This window comes from Pteropus vampyrus, unplaced genomic scaffold, assembly GCF_000151845.1.
Source record: "Pteropus vampyrus isolate Shadow unplaced genomic scaffold, Pvam_2.0 Scaffold41, whole genome shotgun sequence".
NCBI lineage: Eukaryota > Metazoa > Chordata > Mammalia > Chiroptera > Pteropodidae > Pteropus > Pteropus vampyrus.
Window position 1 is genome coordinate 9,116,784 of NW_011888822.1, and position 17,708 is coordinate 9,134,491.

Sequence of the window (17,708 nt, forward strand, 5' to 3'; positions counted from 1 at the left end):
CCTTTTCTTGAATTTAAAAATTCATCCTGTGAAAGTAGGATGAATTATGTTATAAATAAACACCATTCTCAAGATTAGGAGACCTAAAAATTTACATCCGTGATCCTCTGTGAGGCAATAAACTACCGTTCTTTCATCCATTCTAAGACAACTTTATTGTAAGACATAGCATTATTTTATGTATCACTAAGAAAGAAAAAACACTACCAATTCAACTAGGATATGCCATTAATCAAAAGATGCACCCTGATTTCAGATATATAAATATAAAAAACTTGAATCTTGGAATAAAAAAAATGCGATAACACTATAACTAAGACTGCAATCTTGTCCAACATAATTACTTGAAGTAGAGTACCTTAAACTGCTTTGTATGAACCCTGAACATAAATGGAAGCATACATAAACATTTTCAGTAGCACACCTTTAGTTTATTGACCTATGTAAAAAAATAATAGGTCTTTAAAAAGTCAGAACAGTAAAAGAATATGCAAAAGGGTATTTGTTTCTAGGAAGCTATACAAATATGCAAAAAGGAATAAGTTATTTTTTTTGCACGTCTATTTTTTGTTCCAAATTTCTTCCCCAAACTTCATTTTTAATGATACAAATGACTAAGGACCAGTTTAATGAATCAACTTTATGTATATATTACATGCTTTGGAATATAGATAGAAAATGTTCCAAAAAAGTTGTTCAGAAACTTCTCTATTCACAATATGCACAAGAAACCTGTATAAAAGGAGCACCTTTTAAGGAATTATGAAGCAGAGTAAAGATGACAAAAAAGATTAATCTGGAATACAGAAATATTTGTTTAAAAAACACTCAACCATAAACCATACTAGTTAGTTCTTCCACAGAAAGTATGAGGTAGTTTTAGCCTCATAATTAAATCTACTGCAGCTTGGAGTTTTGTTTGTTTGTTTGTTTTTGTAATAACTAATCTTGTTTTTGTTGCTTGGTGACTTAGAACTAACTGAAATTCAGACACATGTTTACTTTTCTAATGGTCACCATTTTAAGGCACACAATTCATCTAAAATGATTTAAAAATTTTTTTGTTTGGGTTCTTTCTGTATCACCTTAAAATACTTTTTCAAAATCTTGATTATAAAACTTTCTATATCAAGTCTGCCATTTCAAATGACAGCCAACTTGGAGAGCTACTAGCTTGAATTACAGCTCATCATGCCATTAGTATAGAAATAATAATAAAAAAAAGCTCAATGGTATTGTACCTCAGAAAATTCTCCAAGCAGAGTTTGTCAATTATTCAGTGGGCTGCTTCATTTTCCTCAGTCTGCTACCATAAAGTTATATTACAGGATGCTACGGCAATAAGTCTTTCTGGAACCCATTTTATGGTGCTTATGAAAACCATCACTCATTATAATATCCTAAAAACATTTACACTCATTCAGAACTTCAATGAAAATCCAGCTTCTCTTCAAGTAATTTTCCAATACTGTCTAAATTGTTCATGTCCATGTAGAAATAGCGTTATTCTTCATTAGCTCACAAATTCAAACTTTCTGATGGTAAGCAACAACTAAGGAGCTCTGGTTTCTCTTCTCTCATCATTCTGGATTGTGCTCTGATATTTCCCGTCCTTCTTTCCTCCTGGAGATCCTGAACACACTTTTCACAGTTTTGAGGTTTCCCTTCAACAACTTTTATTCCCTTAAAAAGTGCTTGCTATTGATAAAGGCTGAGTCCTTTCTTGGCAATGGTTCGACATGGTCCGACTTTGTTCTGTTAGCTTAGTGCCTGGATTTTGAAAGGCAGGTCGTCTTTCAGGGGCTTTATGTGGCTTAGTGTTTCACTTTTCGGGCAATGTGAGTCCACTCTTTGACCTTTGATGCCTTCATGTTTTTAAAGCCAAATAGCCTTCTGGGAAAATGAACAAATTTTGCAAGGCACACTAGTGTGAGAATGCGGTGCTTGGTCAAGAGGTCCAACTGCAGTTCAGACTAATGTTCCAGGCTTTGAATCTTCATGCCAAAAGAGCCTCTGCTCACTACTCTCCAGGTTGTCTTCCAACCGGTTTCCATCTGTACTGTCCAGTTGACTGGTCTCTGTGTATTGTCTACTAAAAGAAACCAGAGAAGTTACTACTCATGGTCATTTTTGTTCTGAGTACAAAAATTACTACACTTGAAGTTAGTAGAAAGCAGTGTTAAGAAAATTATCCAAAACTTGGCAACAAGGCAAAGGATGACTGTAGTTCAATGTCATCCTGGAACATTGTCTAACAGGCCCATGCAAGGAATATTTAATTCTCTAGAAATATACACCTTTGTCTAATTTATATTGATTAGGACCCAGATTGTGTTAAGTTACACATTAATTTGTATACATATATTTTTTAGTCTGGAAGAAATACGAATAACTTTTGTTTAGTACAAGAGATTATAGTTATAGCTTTAGTGCCCTGTAGGACATTAACTGGTTTTATCTAATCTAGTAATCTTATTCCAGCATTTTCTCTTTCAATGTGTTGAATACAGTCTTGAATACTCTTGGAACCAGCTTTACCATTCTGTCAGTTCTCTCATTAATGAGTTAGATAGATCTTTGACACATGCCCATTTTCCATTTGTGTGAGAGTCATATTTTTAATTTTTTAAAAGGTATTTTTAACAGCCACATTTTAAGTATTCTTCTGATTAAGAGAATATGCTAGATGCTTTCTTCAGGGTTAAAGGAATATATTTAGAAGGCCAGAGCACCTTGTGAAATATTTTAGGTCCCTAGGGTGTATGGGCCAAGTATAAATTGGAAACAGCACCATATATAAAAATCATAGGCATATTTGGATGGTATATCCAAATGAGAGCATCCTATTACACAAACGATTACAATAAGTAAAACCTTATTCTTGTAATAGTGGTTAGAATAGGTTAGGTAGTTAGTAGATTTCTTTTTATCTTAAACTTCAATGCCCTTTAGTAAAAAGGATAAAAAGCCTTTAGAAGAAGAGCTTTGTAAATAAACACTATGTGAATCCAGGTATTTAATGTTTTCATCTAATATAAAAACCAGGTCATATTTCTATAACTTCACACATCAGTCAGAGCAAGCAGAACTCCTGCTATGTAAGAAGCAACACTCAAATCAGAGGGACTGTACTTACTACAGCTGGCTACACTTAGCAAAAGAGAATTTAAAATTGATCTCATTTCTGGAGACACAACCGTTCTCTGGGACAGAAGCCCTGGGTTTTGCCTAGTGATAGATAAAGATAAAGTAGAGGAAGGGAAATGGAAAACAGGAAGTGAAAGAAAAAAAGTTATTTGAAAACACTGTTGGCAGTAGTAGAGCCAAGACTTAGACTATATTACATATGAGGTAGCATAAGAGACTTCAACATTTCTAATTTTGGAAAGTTTATGCTGCTGACAATTACACCATATCATACTAAGAAAAAAAAATATTGGTAAAATTTGTAGCTTTCTGTAGTATTAAAATCTGGACACTCTGGGGAAGAAAATCTTTAAATAATATGTACTTCATTTATTGTTTTAAAAATCACTAATCTATTGCTAAGCATTTCAAATCTTTAAGAGAAGATCTAAAGTTCTTCATCTTAATCTTGAAACCCAATTTCTCTCTTATTTTAAAAATTATGTTTTCATCAACAGTAACATGAAATTTTAGGGTAAAATTTCTAAAACTTTATGGATGATTGTTATAGTTGCCTTAGGTTAACAGGTCAACTTAAACTGATCAAACTTTATCATAATTTTAAAAAATCTTAAATAGACATGTGGATGGAAATAAGCACACCCATAACTCTGTGTCTGGGAGGGAAAACTGGCAAATTTTTCTGGAAAGCAAGAGATTAAAAAATATATACGTTTTAATTTAATCTTTCGATTCTACTAATTTGAATGTATCCTAAGGAATAATTTGGAATTCAGACAAATATTTTGCATAAAGATGTTAGGAGCAGCATTACCTAAAAAAAAAAAAAGAAAAAGAAAATCCAAAACCATTCAAATTAGAAATATGAGGAACTGTTAAATAAACTGGTGTATTTATTAGTGGATATCATATTGGTCACACAAAATAAGGTTTAAAAGAGTTTTTAAAAAATACAAGAACATGTTTATGTTATGACATTAAGTAAAAAACTGGGATGTAGGACTATATATACAATGAAGGGTATAAAACTGCATATATGATATAACAACCATGTTAAAAATGGGTACAGAAAAATGGAGGAAATGTGCCAAAATGTTAATAGCTGCTCTCTCGAGATAATGGCATTATGAATAAATTATTTCCTACTTATTTATCCTTTTATAATTTTAATTTTTCACAATGAGCTCACATTATGTGCACATGTGTGTGCACACACAGACACACACACACACACACACACACACAGATCTTTAAATAGTTCTAATTTCCTGTACATTGTGCCCCACTGACATAAAACTCCCCTATCAAGCCAACAGATGGGCAGACTTGTTAAAAACATGTTCCCTAAAAATGTTTAGCACTTTCCAAGTCCAGTGAAAGTGGTGTTAAGGATACTATTAGAACTGTCTTAGATACTGTTTTATATATCATTTCTGAGTCAACAAAAAGTAAAGTAAAAGTATATAAACATGAAAGCTATTTGCAAATATATTATACAAAATCATTAGCACTGAATTGAAAAAGTTTAGTACAAATTTTGGGTCAAAGTCATTTTAGTTCTTGCTCCTCATTCTCAAGCATTATTTACAGAAATCCAAGCCATCTGACCTCCTCTTAGGTATATTTTCATTAAAATTCTATTTTGAGTACACCCTTTGTTGAGTTGAGACAATTGGCCTAATATTTCAAGCCAAGAAAAACTCCCGCTGAATATGGAGAAGAAAAATAAGGCTTTTGGGGATGAAAATCTCCAATTTGCTTGTAACACTGAGTGCTTTAATATGAAACTAACCTCTTAAATTCACCAGTATAAAGACCTTTATAAATTATAGTCTGTGTAAGTCTCCTATGCCTGAAACATCATCTGATTTAATGAAAGCAAAGTTAAATTTTCTAAAAAAACAAGAAAATGCTCTACTTCTTGGTACCATAGGTGTGGATTATATTCTGTGAGAAAGTGATAGGGAGAAATGACCTCTTCAAACTTCTCCTGTGTATACAGATAATTGAAAAACAAGTAATTCAGAGTTTGCAATCTTTTTCAAAATCACATTTTAACAACCTGTTCTTGTGTATTTCCTCTAAATGTTTACAAAGCATTACTTTTACAAATAGGACAGCTGGCTGTGTCTGTTTCTTCGTAATAAACATAGGATCAGACACAAAAGGCAGCAAATGTTTGAAATTGAGCCTACCAACTGTCTATGAGGAATCTTGGTATGAACAGCTTTTTCTGGAGTAGGAATTTTTTTCCTGCAAGGTTCCAGAAGATTTTTACATAGATAAATCAGTAATACAATTTCAAGTACTGCAATTAAAAATAAACCCTTCAAACACAGAATTTAATGTACAGAACTCTAAGAACAGGGGTAAATTTGAATGAGCTAGACTGAGGTCAATAGCTTTTCCTTAAAGGGACAGATATTTTTGGCTTTGTTGGCCATACTGTGTCTGTCACAACTACCCTGCTCTGCCCTCATAGTGCAGAAACAGCAACAGATAATATGTAAATAAATGAGCACGGCTGTTTCCCAATAAAACTTATTTACAAAAACAGATGGCAGCTGGTTTTGGCCCATAGGCTTATAGTTTGCCAATCCTTGAACTAGGTTACTTGGCATTCATAAAAGAAAATAGGATTCCTGAATTCTTTGGTCCAGGTACAGGCTACTATAATTTTCAACCATTGCTTCCTTACCTGCCTGGAGAGAGTAAAGGATTATAGATGTTGCCATAGCAGCTGGTGTAAGATGAATGTACCGGGGTCTCGTATTCAGAAAGCCCTACGGTTATCTGGGTCCTCCAGTTCCCAGAAGCATTTGTAGAAGATACTAGAAATAAAAATGGAGAGACAAAATTAGCATAATATTTAAAGTGAAAATTGTTTAGGCCATTTCGATTTACATTATAATATAATGAACAGAGTAGAGATTAAAAGCCATGTTTCTAGAATCAACAGAGTTCCTATTCCAATTTAGTCCCTTACTGGAGTTTGGGCAAATGGCTCATTCTCTTTAAGCCTCAGGTTATTCATCTGTAAAGTGGGGGTAATGATATAAATATATTCTGTATAGAGATAATATCAGGATTAAATAAGGTAATGTCTGAAAATATTTAGCACTGGTATAGAGTAATCTCTCAATAAATTATAACTTATTATTAATGAGGATAAGGTTATTTAAAAGATGTGCTATTAAAAAAAACCCCCAAGGCCAGGCCGGAAAAAAAAAAAAAACACCTCATATATTGAGAGAATCTTCCTATTTGGGCTATGGTGGCTGGGTACATAAGACTTCAGTTGTAAAGGTAAGGTGATGAGTTTCTTGGAGGCTTTTGGAGGAAAAGCATTCCTCAGCCAAAGGCAACATCAGTCACAAGGAGGATCAAGTCATATTTTTTGCCTTTGAAAAAGGTGGAGAGGAGAGGAAGGTAACTCGTATAGGAAGGATTTCAGGAAGGATAGATTTGGTTGTACTGGGGGATTGGACTGGAACATGACAAGGGCATAATTTGGGAGCAAAGCCCAGTGAATGCCTCATCGCTAGGCATTTGTTGTTCTCTCTTTAAAATCAGTCCTACTCCATGCCTAGGATGCACAGGTGACCACAGTTCCATGCTGGTCATCCAAGAGTCAGGTAACCAGCACTACTCATGGATCCTTCCAGCTTTCCTCCACTTCCTGTTCCTGGCAGCCAACTTCCTCTTCTCTCTCACACCCACAAAGCACTTATGACCAGAGTGGGAGAAATACATTTCAAAACTCATCTGTGGCCCTGGATGCCACCAGGTTTTTACTCAAAGATACAACGTTCTCACTTTGAGCTTCCAAGAATGTTTCATTAGTCTCAGTCAGGGGCTGAGAGACTTGGTGATTAAGATGTCAGTGCTAGGATAGACTTCCCACTCTATAACTTACTAGCTTTGGGGCTTGGGCAGGGTCAGTTATGCTCTCTAAGCCAGAACTGCCTCAGCTGCAAAATTAGGATAATAGTAATTAACATGACAACACTCACCATATAGAACTGCTGTATACATTAAGTGGGATAGTATGTATAAAGTGCTGAGCATGCTGTGTGGTACATGGTATGTTGCCAATAAATGGAAGCTGTCGTTACTACTAAAACTGAGTCACTGAGAGAGCCTTTAGGTGGCTGGGAAGGACTACAAAACCCCTGACTAACCTGGCAAATAATCGGATACTTATCTCGCCATGAGCATGATGCATGCCTGCTGTATAAAACACAGCCAGGAATGAGGAAAATTCCAAAAGGAATTCTGGGAATACTCATTCCATACCTCTAATTCCTTAGAAAATTATGCCTTTTGGTCTATGTGGCCAAATCTTGCTGGAATCAGCAAGGCTCACACAGGGTCCAAATCAGGAAGGGTTAACTCCATTCTCACCTTTGTCTCAGACACTGAGCCAACTGCTAGGAATGTTGTTTCTGGGTTACATCTGCTTCTCCCCAGCCTTGCTGTTTAAGGAGCATTACTCCAACCCAGTGCCCTGATGACCATCCACATGTATCTCAGCCCTTCTTGCCTGGTTCTTTCCTTGTAGCACTCTACCCAGGTTTTGGTTTCTGAAAGTTTCTCATGCAACGCCCTGAACTTTAGTGGGAAGAAAGGCATTCTCCAGATCAGAGCCATAAATAACAAGAAATAATTACAGGAGCCTTTTCATATGTTAGATGTGGTATCAGATGGGAAAGCCCTAGCGGAAGTCCAAAGTCCTACAGAAATAGAAGAGAACTTGAACCCAAATAGAAATCTCCATGGAAATGCCTTTTGTCAACAAGCGTATGAAACTTTTAAAGGTACAGTTTACACTGACTATTACACAATGATTCAGGAATCCCTGTGCATGCCTCACTAAGGTGTCATGCTTGAAGGAGGGGTCAAGACTCATGCCCTCAAGTTTTCATGCAGTTCAAGAATTCATTCATATCTTAGAAGCTTTAAAATTGCTTAATTTTCATATATTCCTCTAGCTGCTACGTAGCCTGTGAGGTCATCAAAGCCAGGAAGTGTTTCAACACTGGCTCTTCAGCATCTTAGATGTGCCTGCTTATTTATTTGCTGAATAAATTAAATCATAGACAGACACTCCTCTTATTGACCTATTTCTCCCATTTCTCTCCTTAAAGTACTCAGCACACCTGGGTGCATGCAATAAGTCCTCCACAAATGTTAGTGGAGTTAGGGGCCAAAGTTAATGCATGACGGGAATATCTTTAATCAAAATTATCTTTAAAATGCCTTAAATCAATTGTAAACTAGAGTATATATGATTGCTGAACTGAGTTAAGACATGCAAAGTACTTAGAACAGTGCCAGGAACACTGCTTAAATGCCAGCTCCTTTCACAATTATTAGAAGCCTTACACAGGTAACTGAGCATTCAAAACAAACTACCTTTAGATGATCAAATTCCTGGTGGAGAACAGGGAAAGACTGTATAATTCTGTTTTCTTTGTACCTGAAGGGTTTACCCTGATCTTTTAATATATCAAACATCAATGATCTGAAGACATTTAAGGGATGCGACTGTCAATATAAGATCTAGAAAAGATAAAATATGTGGACCCCCTAATGCAGGGTAGCACAGAGTAGGTGTTCAGTAAATATGGAATTTCAGTCAACAACCTGGTTCATGAGACTTGTATGGACTGTGTTCTTCGGCAACCTGGAGGGAACTGTTTGTAAGCTGGCAATTCATATTGTGGAGCCACCCAATGGCCACCATTCTCCTGACTTTGGGTACTGGTCTCACGATCCTTGAGGGGAGTAGTTTTTGGGTAGGTGGGGAACAGGAGGTAAATTAAATCTGGATATCAGGTGCCTCTGCAGTATTCTTACCAGAAGAGTAGGAAGATGCTCTACTGCTTGGAGAACAGGGTACTTGTAGCCCAGCAAACCCCAGGCATCTCTGTGACCCCCTGTCTGAGTCAAAGCTAGTCTGTGGGCTGTGCCCCTGCTCTTTTTGCCCGGAGGCCCGCTGGTACCAGCCACGCAGGTGCTCTGCAACTAAGGCCTTGTGGATGTTTTTGGTGATGTGCTCTGACTTGGCAGCAGCCTTCCTCGGCAGCCGGAGAGTTGCATATGGGTTATGCGGCGCCCGGTCGACCTCGTCTTCATGAAAGGACCTGCTATAGTCCCTTTGGCGGTCGTATCCATAGTGGGCCGAGGATCGGAAGGAAGGATTCACACTGTACTGTCCCTCAGTGTCGTTCTCATAGACATACCCACCACTGTAATAAAGATCACACTCTGCATATGGCGTGTACCCGGCGATATAGTAACTGGAAGAATGTTGCTCCTGACTCTTTGTAGAGACGCCATTCCTCAAACTATCCTTTTGTGCTAGGTTGGGCATGCTTCCTGAATTTGAGGTCGAAGCATTCTGTTTCTTGGACCTTCTCCGACCCCTGGTGCGAGTGTCCAGGGTCTGGGTGGTATAATAGGGGCCCGATACTGGCGTCACGCAGTAATATTCTGTGCTTGATTGGCTGGTGTAAGAAGACCCGTCATCCAGGATTTCTGTGCTGCTGCTTCTTTGGGATTTGGAGAAGGAAAAAAATGGCTTATCGCTGTCCATCTCAGAGAGTAGGTGGGACTGGGACTCCAGGCTTCCACTCCGCTGGCGGCAGTGCTGAGATGAAGATTCAGGTCTGAAAGAGGAGAAAGGCAAACTTGTAAAAGAGAGAAAAGGAAAGGAAGACCGAATTAAGGAAAAAGAACACCACACTGAAAGATTCAATAGCAATGGGATTGCAATAGGACTTTAAAGATTTCCAAAGCTGACTGCACAACAGAATCCATTTGTTCATGTAATCCACTGGTTCACACACATCTCACTGCTATGGTCAAAATAAGGAAAAAACCAGGTTCTGTCAATTGTGTAATCCATATCCTTTCTTGAGAATAGGAAGATAAACTGATGATACACAACCTGCATCAAAGCTTGGAAAAACAAAAACAAACAAATGAAAAAAACCAAAAAACAAAAATCAGTCTTTGGAAGGTTCTCTCTTCCAATAAGATAAGAAGATACATAGACAGAGCCTGTGTTCTAATTGTGGAGATATCTGGGTGAGTCACCGCTCTGCCATTTCCCAGCTGTGCGAGGTTGCACAAGATATTTAACCTCTCTGAACCTAGCTTCCTCCTCTGTGAAAGGAGTATCTAATATCTACAGGTAGGCTTGTGGGGACTAAAAAATACGGAGCATATAAAATAGCATAGTCTTCAATAAACACTTCAAAATATTGCTATTGTCGTTATCTTCATCCTCACCACTGAATAATGAATGGTAATGTCTTGTTGGAAAAATTAAGGTACAAAAAAACCCAACATCTACACAAACAAAATACATTTCAATTACACTTTTGTTGCTCACACATGTGAAACTGTGAGTAGAAAATGTAGATCTATAAAAGAGTCCTATTGCAGAAAGTTCCTAAAATGATTACAAAACACAACAAAATAAAACAGAACCTTAAAGCAAAGATTAACAGAGCCAAAGAAACTGGAATGAAGCGCTCTTACTCCAAGTGGCTGCTGCTGTAGGCGTTTCGGGTGAGAACTGGTGTGGTGGGCATGCTTAGTCCACCTGGTGGCCGCCTCTCCAGGGTTTTGTAAGGGCTGCTGTGTGATGACAGCATTTCTCTGTGATGGGAAAAATAAATCAGGAAATCATGAATCTCTCAACTTCTCTGGAAAACTTGTCATAAACTGAAGGAAAGAGAGCATGGGGATAACAGACTTTAAATACGAAGAAATAACCAAATGTTTTTTAAAAGAGCTCCTAAAAACACTTCTACTTGTGTCACCTGGACTGCCTGGTATCCACAAACTGTTCATTGATGGACGACTTTCTGAAATGGATTCGCTCAATACCGAGAGACTTGGGAGGAAGAATTCTTGGAGAATGAGGTACTGAACTTGATCGCTGTCCAGCAGTAGTGAAGGTGTCATTGGCTATAATAAGTAAATGATTAAATGAATAAATAAGTAGGTAAGTAAATAAGTAAATAGATACCTTGCAAACACCCCCAAATAGAAATCAGAAGATCTGGTGAACAAAGTGTTCTGATGATGATGTTTTTAGAAGCATTAACTTTTAGGAAATTTATTTTTGTATTTTATACACTACAAAAAAAAAAAGAATTAGTGAATACTCTTGTGGGGCCTGATCCAACTTTTGGCAATTCAATTCACTCTGAGCAAAGAGATCAGTTAGGTGGAATGGGTAGCTTCTCTCAAGTTATACTATAGAAAAACCCCAGCGTACAAAGGGACAAGAGGAAGTCGACCTGTAAAGTTGGCCTGGATCATTTTTGTTCAACTTTACTTTTAAAGTTCTTATGCTTCTTTGGCTGACCAAAGGCTCACCCTGTCATTGAAAGCGATGAAGCTGATTTATATGGAAAGATAAAGGACTTGTTACGTTTCCCACTGATATTTGTATTTTCAAAGAGGAATGGCAAGAATGACCAAACCTCAGCTCAAAGAAAAACTTCTGAAATGGTGGAATTTCATGCACCATAAAACTTAGGGGAAGATAAAGCAGTGGGGTCTAGTGGCTTCCTGATTTCATTAAATCACGTCAAATAGATAGCCACTACTATATTTAAGCACAAGGAATTATAAGGGAACACTCTATCGCCTGATATGAAATCCATTCCATCATGAAATGTGTTGAACAAACACAGGCCATCACAACAGAGACAGCCTACCTCTATGAAAGTGACACAATGACATGTAACCCAATTTCTAGAATGTGTATTTCTTCCTAAGGAAAAGAAAATAAACTCCCAGTTATCCAGAATATGGTGATAATCACAGTCTACACTATAATTTCCTGGTTTGATATTGGACTCCAAATATATAAATTGTGACCATTGGGAAAAGCTGGGTGAAGGGCTCTATGTATTATTCAGACAATTCCTTGTGAGTCTACAATCACTTTGATAAAAAGTGAAAAACAACAACAACAACAACAAAAAACATCCCACAGAGCCTTATAAATTCTTATTGAGAGATTCACTTACTCATGTTATGGTATTCTGATTCCCAAAATCATGCAAATCTTATGGAACTGTATTTAATGCTAACCTGTGTAGAAGTTAATTGCAATCCCTTTCCCCCAGCCTTTCTGCATGAATATTAGTTTATTTTACTGTTCCCTAAAGAACAGCAAATAGGCTTTAGTTAAGATTAATAATCTTAGCTAAGATTAAAAAATAATCTTAATATTTCAGAACATATAATATTTTAAACCGAAAAAAGGAAGCTACTTACAATCATCATAGGTGGTAGTGTCAGACAAAGAGCTGTTCTCTGATGGGATTATGTCTTCTGCGAATTAAAAAATACCACCTTCAGTATAATTGTGCATTTATACACCTATAGTGAGTTTAATAAAGCAATTCTCAATGGAGTGCATCTTATTTAGATAAGTTTAACTAATTATAATACGTTAAGAATAATTAACTATTATAAGAATGGACTCATTTATTACTGAAGTTATAAACATCTTATATATCATATAAATATTACATTGGACTATTTCTTAAAATGGAACAAACTTCAAGGGAGTTTTGGTTTTCAACTAGTTTTCAAACTAACTTCTCCACATGATGAAAACTTTACCCTATACATTGAGTGTTTACAAGCAAAAACTGGAAAAAAAAATTACACTATTTGTGTCATAAATGATAAATGTTATATAAAATACACTTGATCCCACATTTGAGAATCTACTGTTAGTATAACTTCTTTTTAGACCCCTCTCCTGAAGAAAAGGGCCTTTTAAAAAAAAAAAAAAAAAAGTGTGGACACTTGGTGGTGCATTAAAATTAGACCAGGGTTTTTCAATCTTGGGTGGCACTACTAACTTTTTGGACAGATAATTCTTTTTTGAGGGAGCTGTCCTTTGCATTGTAAGATCTTCAGCCTCTACCCACTGGATGCTGACAGAACCCACTGTTTTGACAATCAAAAATGTCTGCAGACATTGCCAAATGTTTCCTGGGGGGCAAAATTGCCTTGGTTGAGAATCACTGAATTAGACAGACCTGGGTTTAAATCTCAGTAAATTACTTAGCTCTCTGAGGATAATTTGGCTCAACTTTAAAATGGGGATAAGAACAATACTTAGTGAATAGTACTGAGGTGAACATTAAATGAAATAATGGATATAAAGCCTCAAGCCCAGTTTTTGGCACAAAACATGTTCAATAAACATTTGCTATACTTATTACTTTTGTTACCTAGACACTGTGTTCTGGTGAAAAAACTCTGGTAGTTGGAAGTGCCCACAGTGCTCTCAGTATTACTGATGTCCATCAAGTGTTAAAAAAATGTATTTGGCAAAAAGAAATGTCTCAGATATGTTGATCTGCTTTGGCAAATCCTTCCTTACTCAATGTCAAGTATTGGCAAGGTTGCAGGCAAATCCAACACCTCAATATAAGCTTCACAGACGTTATGAAGGGAATCTCCCCCACCCACTCTCAAACGTGAATCTCTATCAGAGCCAGGTGGACTATCTCTTAATTGGACACACGGTAGAGCTTGAAGGCAGGATGCCAGTATAGTCAGCTGTTAGACACACACACAAAAATCTACCCAGTATAAATGCTCAACCATTGGCACCATCTGCTGCCCAAATGTCAGTCACTGTAAAGGAGAACACTTGAATCCTGCACAGTTTGGGGATGAATAGGCCACAACAAATGGCTATGAAAGTTAAGTTCACTGTTAATCACCCATCTCTGTAAGTACGGAGTATAACCACCACCAAGGCCAACTGGATTTTGCATTCAGAGTCAAAGCCATCCTAAATTCTCCAGCTGTAGTTGACTAACACTTGTGTGTTAATGTCTGTGCATTCACTTTCCAAAAGCCTTATCTCTGCTTTTAAAATCATATGCCCTAAACTCGAGTTTACTTTAAACCTAGTTACCGCCTTTGTAAAATCTAAGATGTATAATTATTTTATGTCCTAGTAAAAAAAGAGAAAAAAGTACTGCCAACATCACTAGTATAAGAATTATCCCAATTTCACAGATGTTTATATGTGAAAAAAAAAAAGAATCTTGGAGTCAAAGAAATATAATTATATTTCAACCCATTTTCAAAACTAGAAACTGTGCTAATAAATATGTAAGTCCATTTAAAAATAAAAAATACGTAAGGCCGATTAGACATGAAATCTACATAAATGAGATTTTTTCAGTTTACTTTTTCTGAATGTTAAAGTCTTAGACACATAATGTTGAAAAAATTGAAAATATAGGAGTATTAAGAAAATTAAATTACTTGAAATTCCTCAATTATTAGTATTTTAAAATATTTCCCAACTAGTTTTTATGTGTACATTATTTACACAATATTGGGATCATGTTGTGGTTATAATTTTGTATCTTGCCTTTCTGCTTTTCACGTCACATCATGAACATATGCCCATATCTTTAAAATAGTCTCCAGGAATGACAGAGTTCTTTTATAGTCACGTAAGTTGGATAGGTCCTTAAAAAACTGTATGGTCTGCTGCATTAAAAAACTTTGGGAAACTCCTGGGTAGGGCCCAGCTCTCTTAATACTCTGTGTTGTCAAATGTATTCCTTGCCAGTTAAAGGTGAATCTGTCTTATTATGAATGACTATTGTGAAAGCTCTTTCATCTTGAAAATTAAAGTGGTACAGTAGTATAGTATTATTACAATAGTGAGAATGTCATTGAAAACCAAGTTTATATACTTGTAAGACTAAAATTCCAAACCGTTTAAGAAAGTTACTTTTAATCCCTTTCTTTCTTTTATCTCTCACCAAATGAACTCTATTTACCATCAAGAGTCTTGACTATGACTCAAAAAACTTTACTTGTTACTAACCTGGTAAAATAACTGTTGCTTTCTGGCTGGGTTTCTTTCCACATCTAATTCGGTATTCATTTATTGCATTTTCAATCTCCTGAAGCCTTTTCACTGCATCCGTGTAATCCTGCTTTCGTTTTTTCTTCACGGTTTTACAAAGGTCTGGCTCACTGGCAAGTTTCTTTGCAGCTTCAACCAGTTTTTGCTGTATTAGGAAATTGCTCTCCAGTTCTTGCAAAGCAGGATCCTGCATTTATACAATGATACTGTTTTATTTTTATGGATACATATAGTTACTCTCACTTACACTGGATAATAAATCAAATTTCTGTGTATTCTCAAATCAGATGCTCTTTGAGAATAAAATCATCTTAAGTTTTACTGCAAGGTATCTTCATTTTCCTAGAAGACAAGACCTCCCTAATCCATATACTTAAAGTTCTCATTAATCCAAACATCTTTCCTTTTCAAAGAGAACGGCTCTTCATTCATTCAGTTGGTTGGGTGAAGATCATATTTTTCAAGAAGGGATTCTTAACCCAAGATTCACAGACATAGAATGTTATATTCATATGCATAGCTTTAGAGACTGATACATTTGGGTTTGATTATTCTTTCTGGTCGTTCCTGGCTGCATGACTCTGAACATACTGCTTAATTTTTTAATTAAATTTTTTTCACTTGTAAAATGGGGATAATATCTACCTTATATAAGTACGGTGAAGATTAAATGAGATAATATATGTGCATTGCTCAGCTTAGAGCTGGGTATGCAGTGAGCACTCAATAAATATCAAAGCTCACTTTATTACTGATGAAAACTGCTATTATTTCCTAAAGTCAAGATGGCTAAATTTCTACAAGAAACATGAGCAGGATCACCCTGTCTGCTGATGTGTAAATGAGAAAGTACATTCCATACTGGCTAATGAATCTGTTAACTTTTTATACCCACGTGCTGTATACATGTATTATCTCATTTGAATATTCCTTGCATCCTTCAGAAAGAAAAAACAATCAATGCACTCCCATTTTGTAGATAAAGAAACTGAGACCTGAGAAATGAGACTTCAAAGAGGCTCAACTATTTGCCAAAGGGTACTACTTAGTTTTAAGTGGAAGAGTCTAATGTCAGAGGTCTTAATTCTTACAATGTTCCCAAATTTATAAACATTTGGGGTTCACTGAGTGCTCTCTATGTTTGGGGGAGTAACAGCAAGAAATAACTCAATTTTAATTGATCTGTGCATAAAAGAAAGAATTCAATTTGGCCCACATTCAACTTTCAACTGGTGAGGTAAAAATGTACAGCAGTGATTCAAAAATCAAAGCACCAAGTCAACCACGCTCAACTAACAGCTCTTCTGTATCACTGTTACTAGAAACACTGGGAGCTGGTGCTCATACCTCTTCACTTGGCAGCAAGTTGTCATCTAATTTGAACGTGGTACCTACACGCCTTCTGATCTGAGGAGGTTTCTCACCTACGTTCAGCGGATACTCCTTTGGCATTTTGCCTGTGAGCTCCTGTAGAACAGAACAGAATCAATAGGGGGATAATTGACATCGGGTGGAGTTGTCAAACATATTTTGAAGAGTCCCCCGAAAGCAGAAGAAACTCACAGCCTCCCGAAGACAGATCTTCTTTAGCTCCTCAACTTTTTTCAGGAGTTTTTCTTGCAACAGCTTTTCTTTCTTCTTGAGTTCAAGGATTTTCTCTCTCTTTTGTTCCTCACTAACTTCTGAGTCTTGAGAACCTGGAGAGATTAGAAGGGGCGTGGGCAGGGAAGGTTTATACAAGGAATGTTTCCTTCCTTTTTAAAGGACAAAGGATTTTTAAGCCAAACCTGCTAATAAATAGTAGTTTCTTTCTTTTCTCCTTGTTTCTGAACATAATAAAAGGAAACTGGAGTACATTTTCTCATGCTTCTGGGCATCAAATGGAGCCTGGTAATAAAATATGCCTTTTGCATTTTGGCTCAGTCATTTTAGAAGCAATGATAAAATGCTTAAAGTTTTAGACACACTCAAGGAAAGACTTAATTTTTCTGAGCAGGTGAGGTTAGGTGTTCTTGAGATAGCTGTTTAGAATATTCTTTTAGAAAGCAAGCAAGCAAGGCAAAGGAGTGTTCTGTGCTTCAGATTCACAAGTTGACAATGGGATCTAAATGAGAAATTTCAATTCAGTGAAGTTGCATACACTTAGTGAAGCTACCCTTAGGCACTCACTATCTTTGCATCTAGTGTTATTTATACAACCTATTTATATTTAACTTTACATTAAATTTTATTCAAAACTGCTGCATACTGTAAATTTTGATATGCTTCTTTATACCCCAAATAATGGATGGGTTAAAAGATGCATTTAAAAGTGGTTTACAACAACAACAAAAAAATGTGAAATAAACTAAAGATTGCTTGCATTTTTCTCTAACCCCAAAATGTTACCTGAAGAGATTAAACTGCCATTGCTTGCCATGATGAATGGACTTTTTGCCTCCAGTGTTACCAGTTTGGAGGTCCTTGGTGTTCCCATCTCTGTCAAATCCATCGCGATATCGTCTAAACTTCTAGCTGAAGGAATTTTTGCCTAAAAGGTACACAACACTGTGATGGAATTCACTCAGTTACACCTATTTCAAATTAATGAAATTATTAAGTAACTATAGAATAGAAAGGT

The 17,708-nt window shown here is 36.4% G+C and overlaps 1 protein-coding gene across 1 annotated transcript in view; it reads right to left on the reverse strand.

Annotated features, from left to right (window-relative positions):
- Positions 1 to 409: 409 nt before the first annotated feature.
- Positions 410 to 17,708, reverse strand: part of FRMD4B (FERM domain containing 4B) — a 165,605-nt gene continuing 148,306 nt past the window's right edge. The window contains exons 14-23 of the mRNA XM_011358508.2: positions 17,477 to 17,618; positions 16,652 to 16,785; positions 16,436 to 16,555; positions 15,047 to 15,275; positions 12,451 to 12,507; positions 10,980 to 11,127; positions 10,696 to 10,815; positions 9,007 to 9,818; positions 5,846 to 5,978; positions 410 to 2,089 (exon numbers count right to left, since the gene is read on the reverse strand). Coding sequence (XP_011356810.1) covers positions 1,969 to 2,089; positions 5,846 to 5,978; positions 9,007 to 9,818; positions 10,696 to 10,815; positions 10,980 to 11,127; positions 12,451 to 12,507; positions 15,047 to 15,275; positions 16,436 to 16,555; positions 16,652 to 16,785; positions 17,477 to 17,618 — 2,016 coding nt within the window. The 3' untranslated portion in view covers positions 410 to 1,968. The remainder of the gene's footprint in view (positions 2,090 to 5,845; positions 5,979 to 9,006; positions 9,819 to 10,695; positions 10,816 to 10,979; positions 11,128 to 12,450; positions 12,508 to 15,046; positions 15,276 to 16,435; positions 16,556 to 16,651; positions 16,786 to 17,476; positions 17,619 to 17,708) is intronic.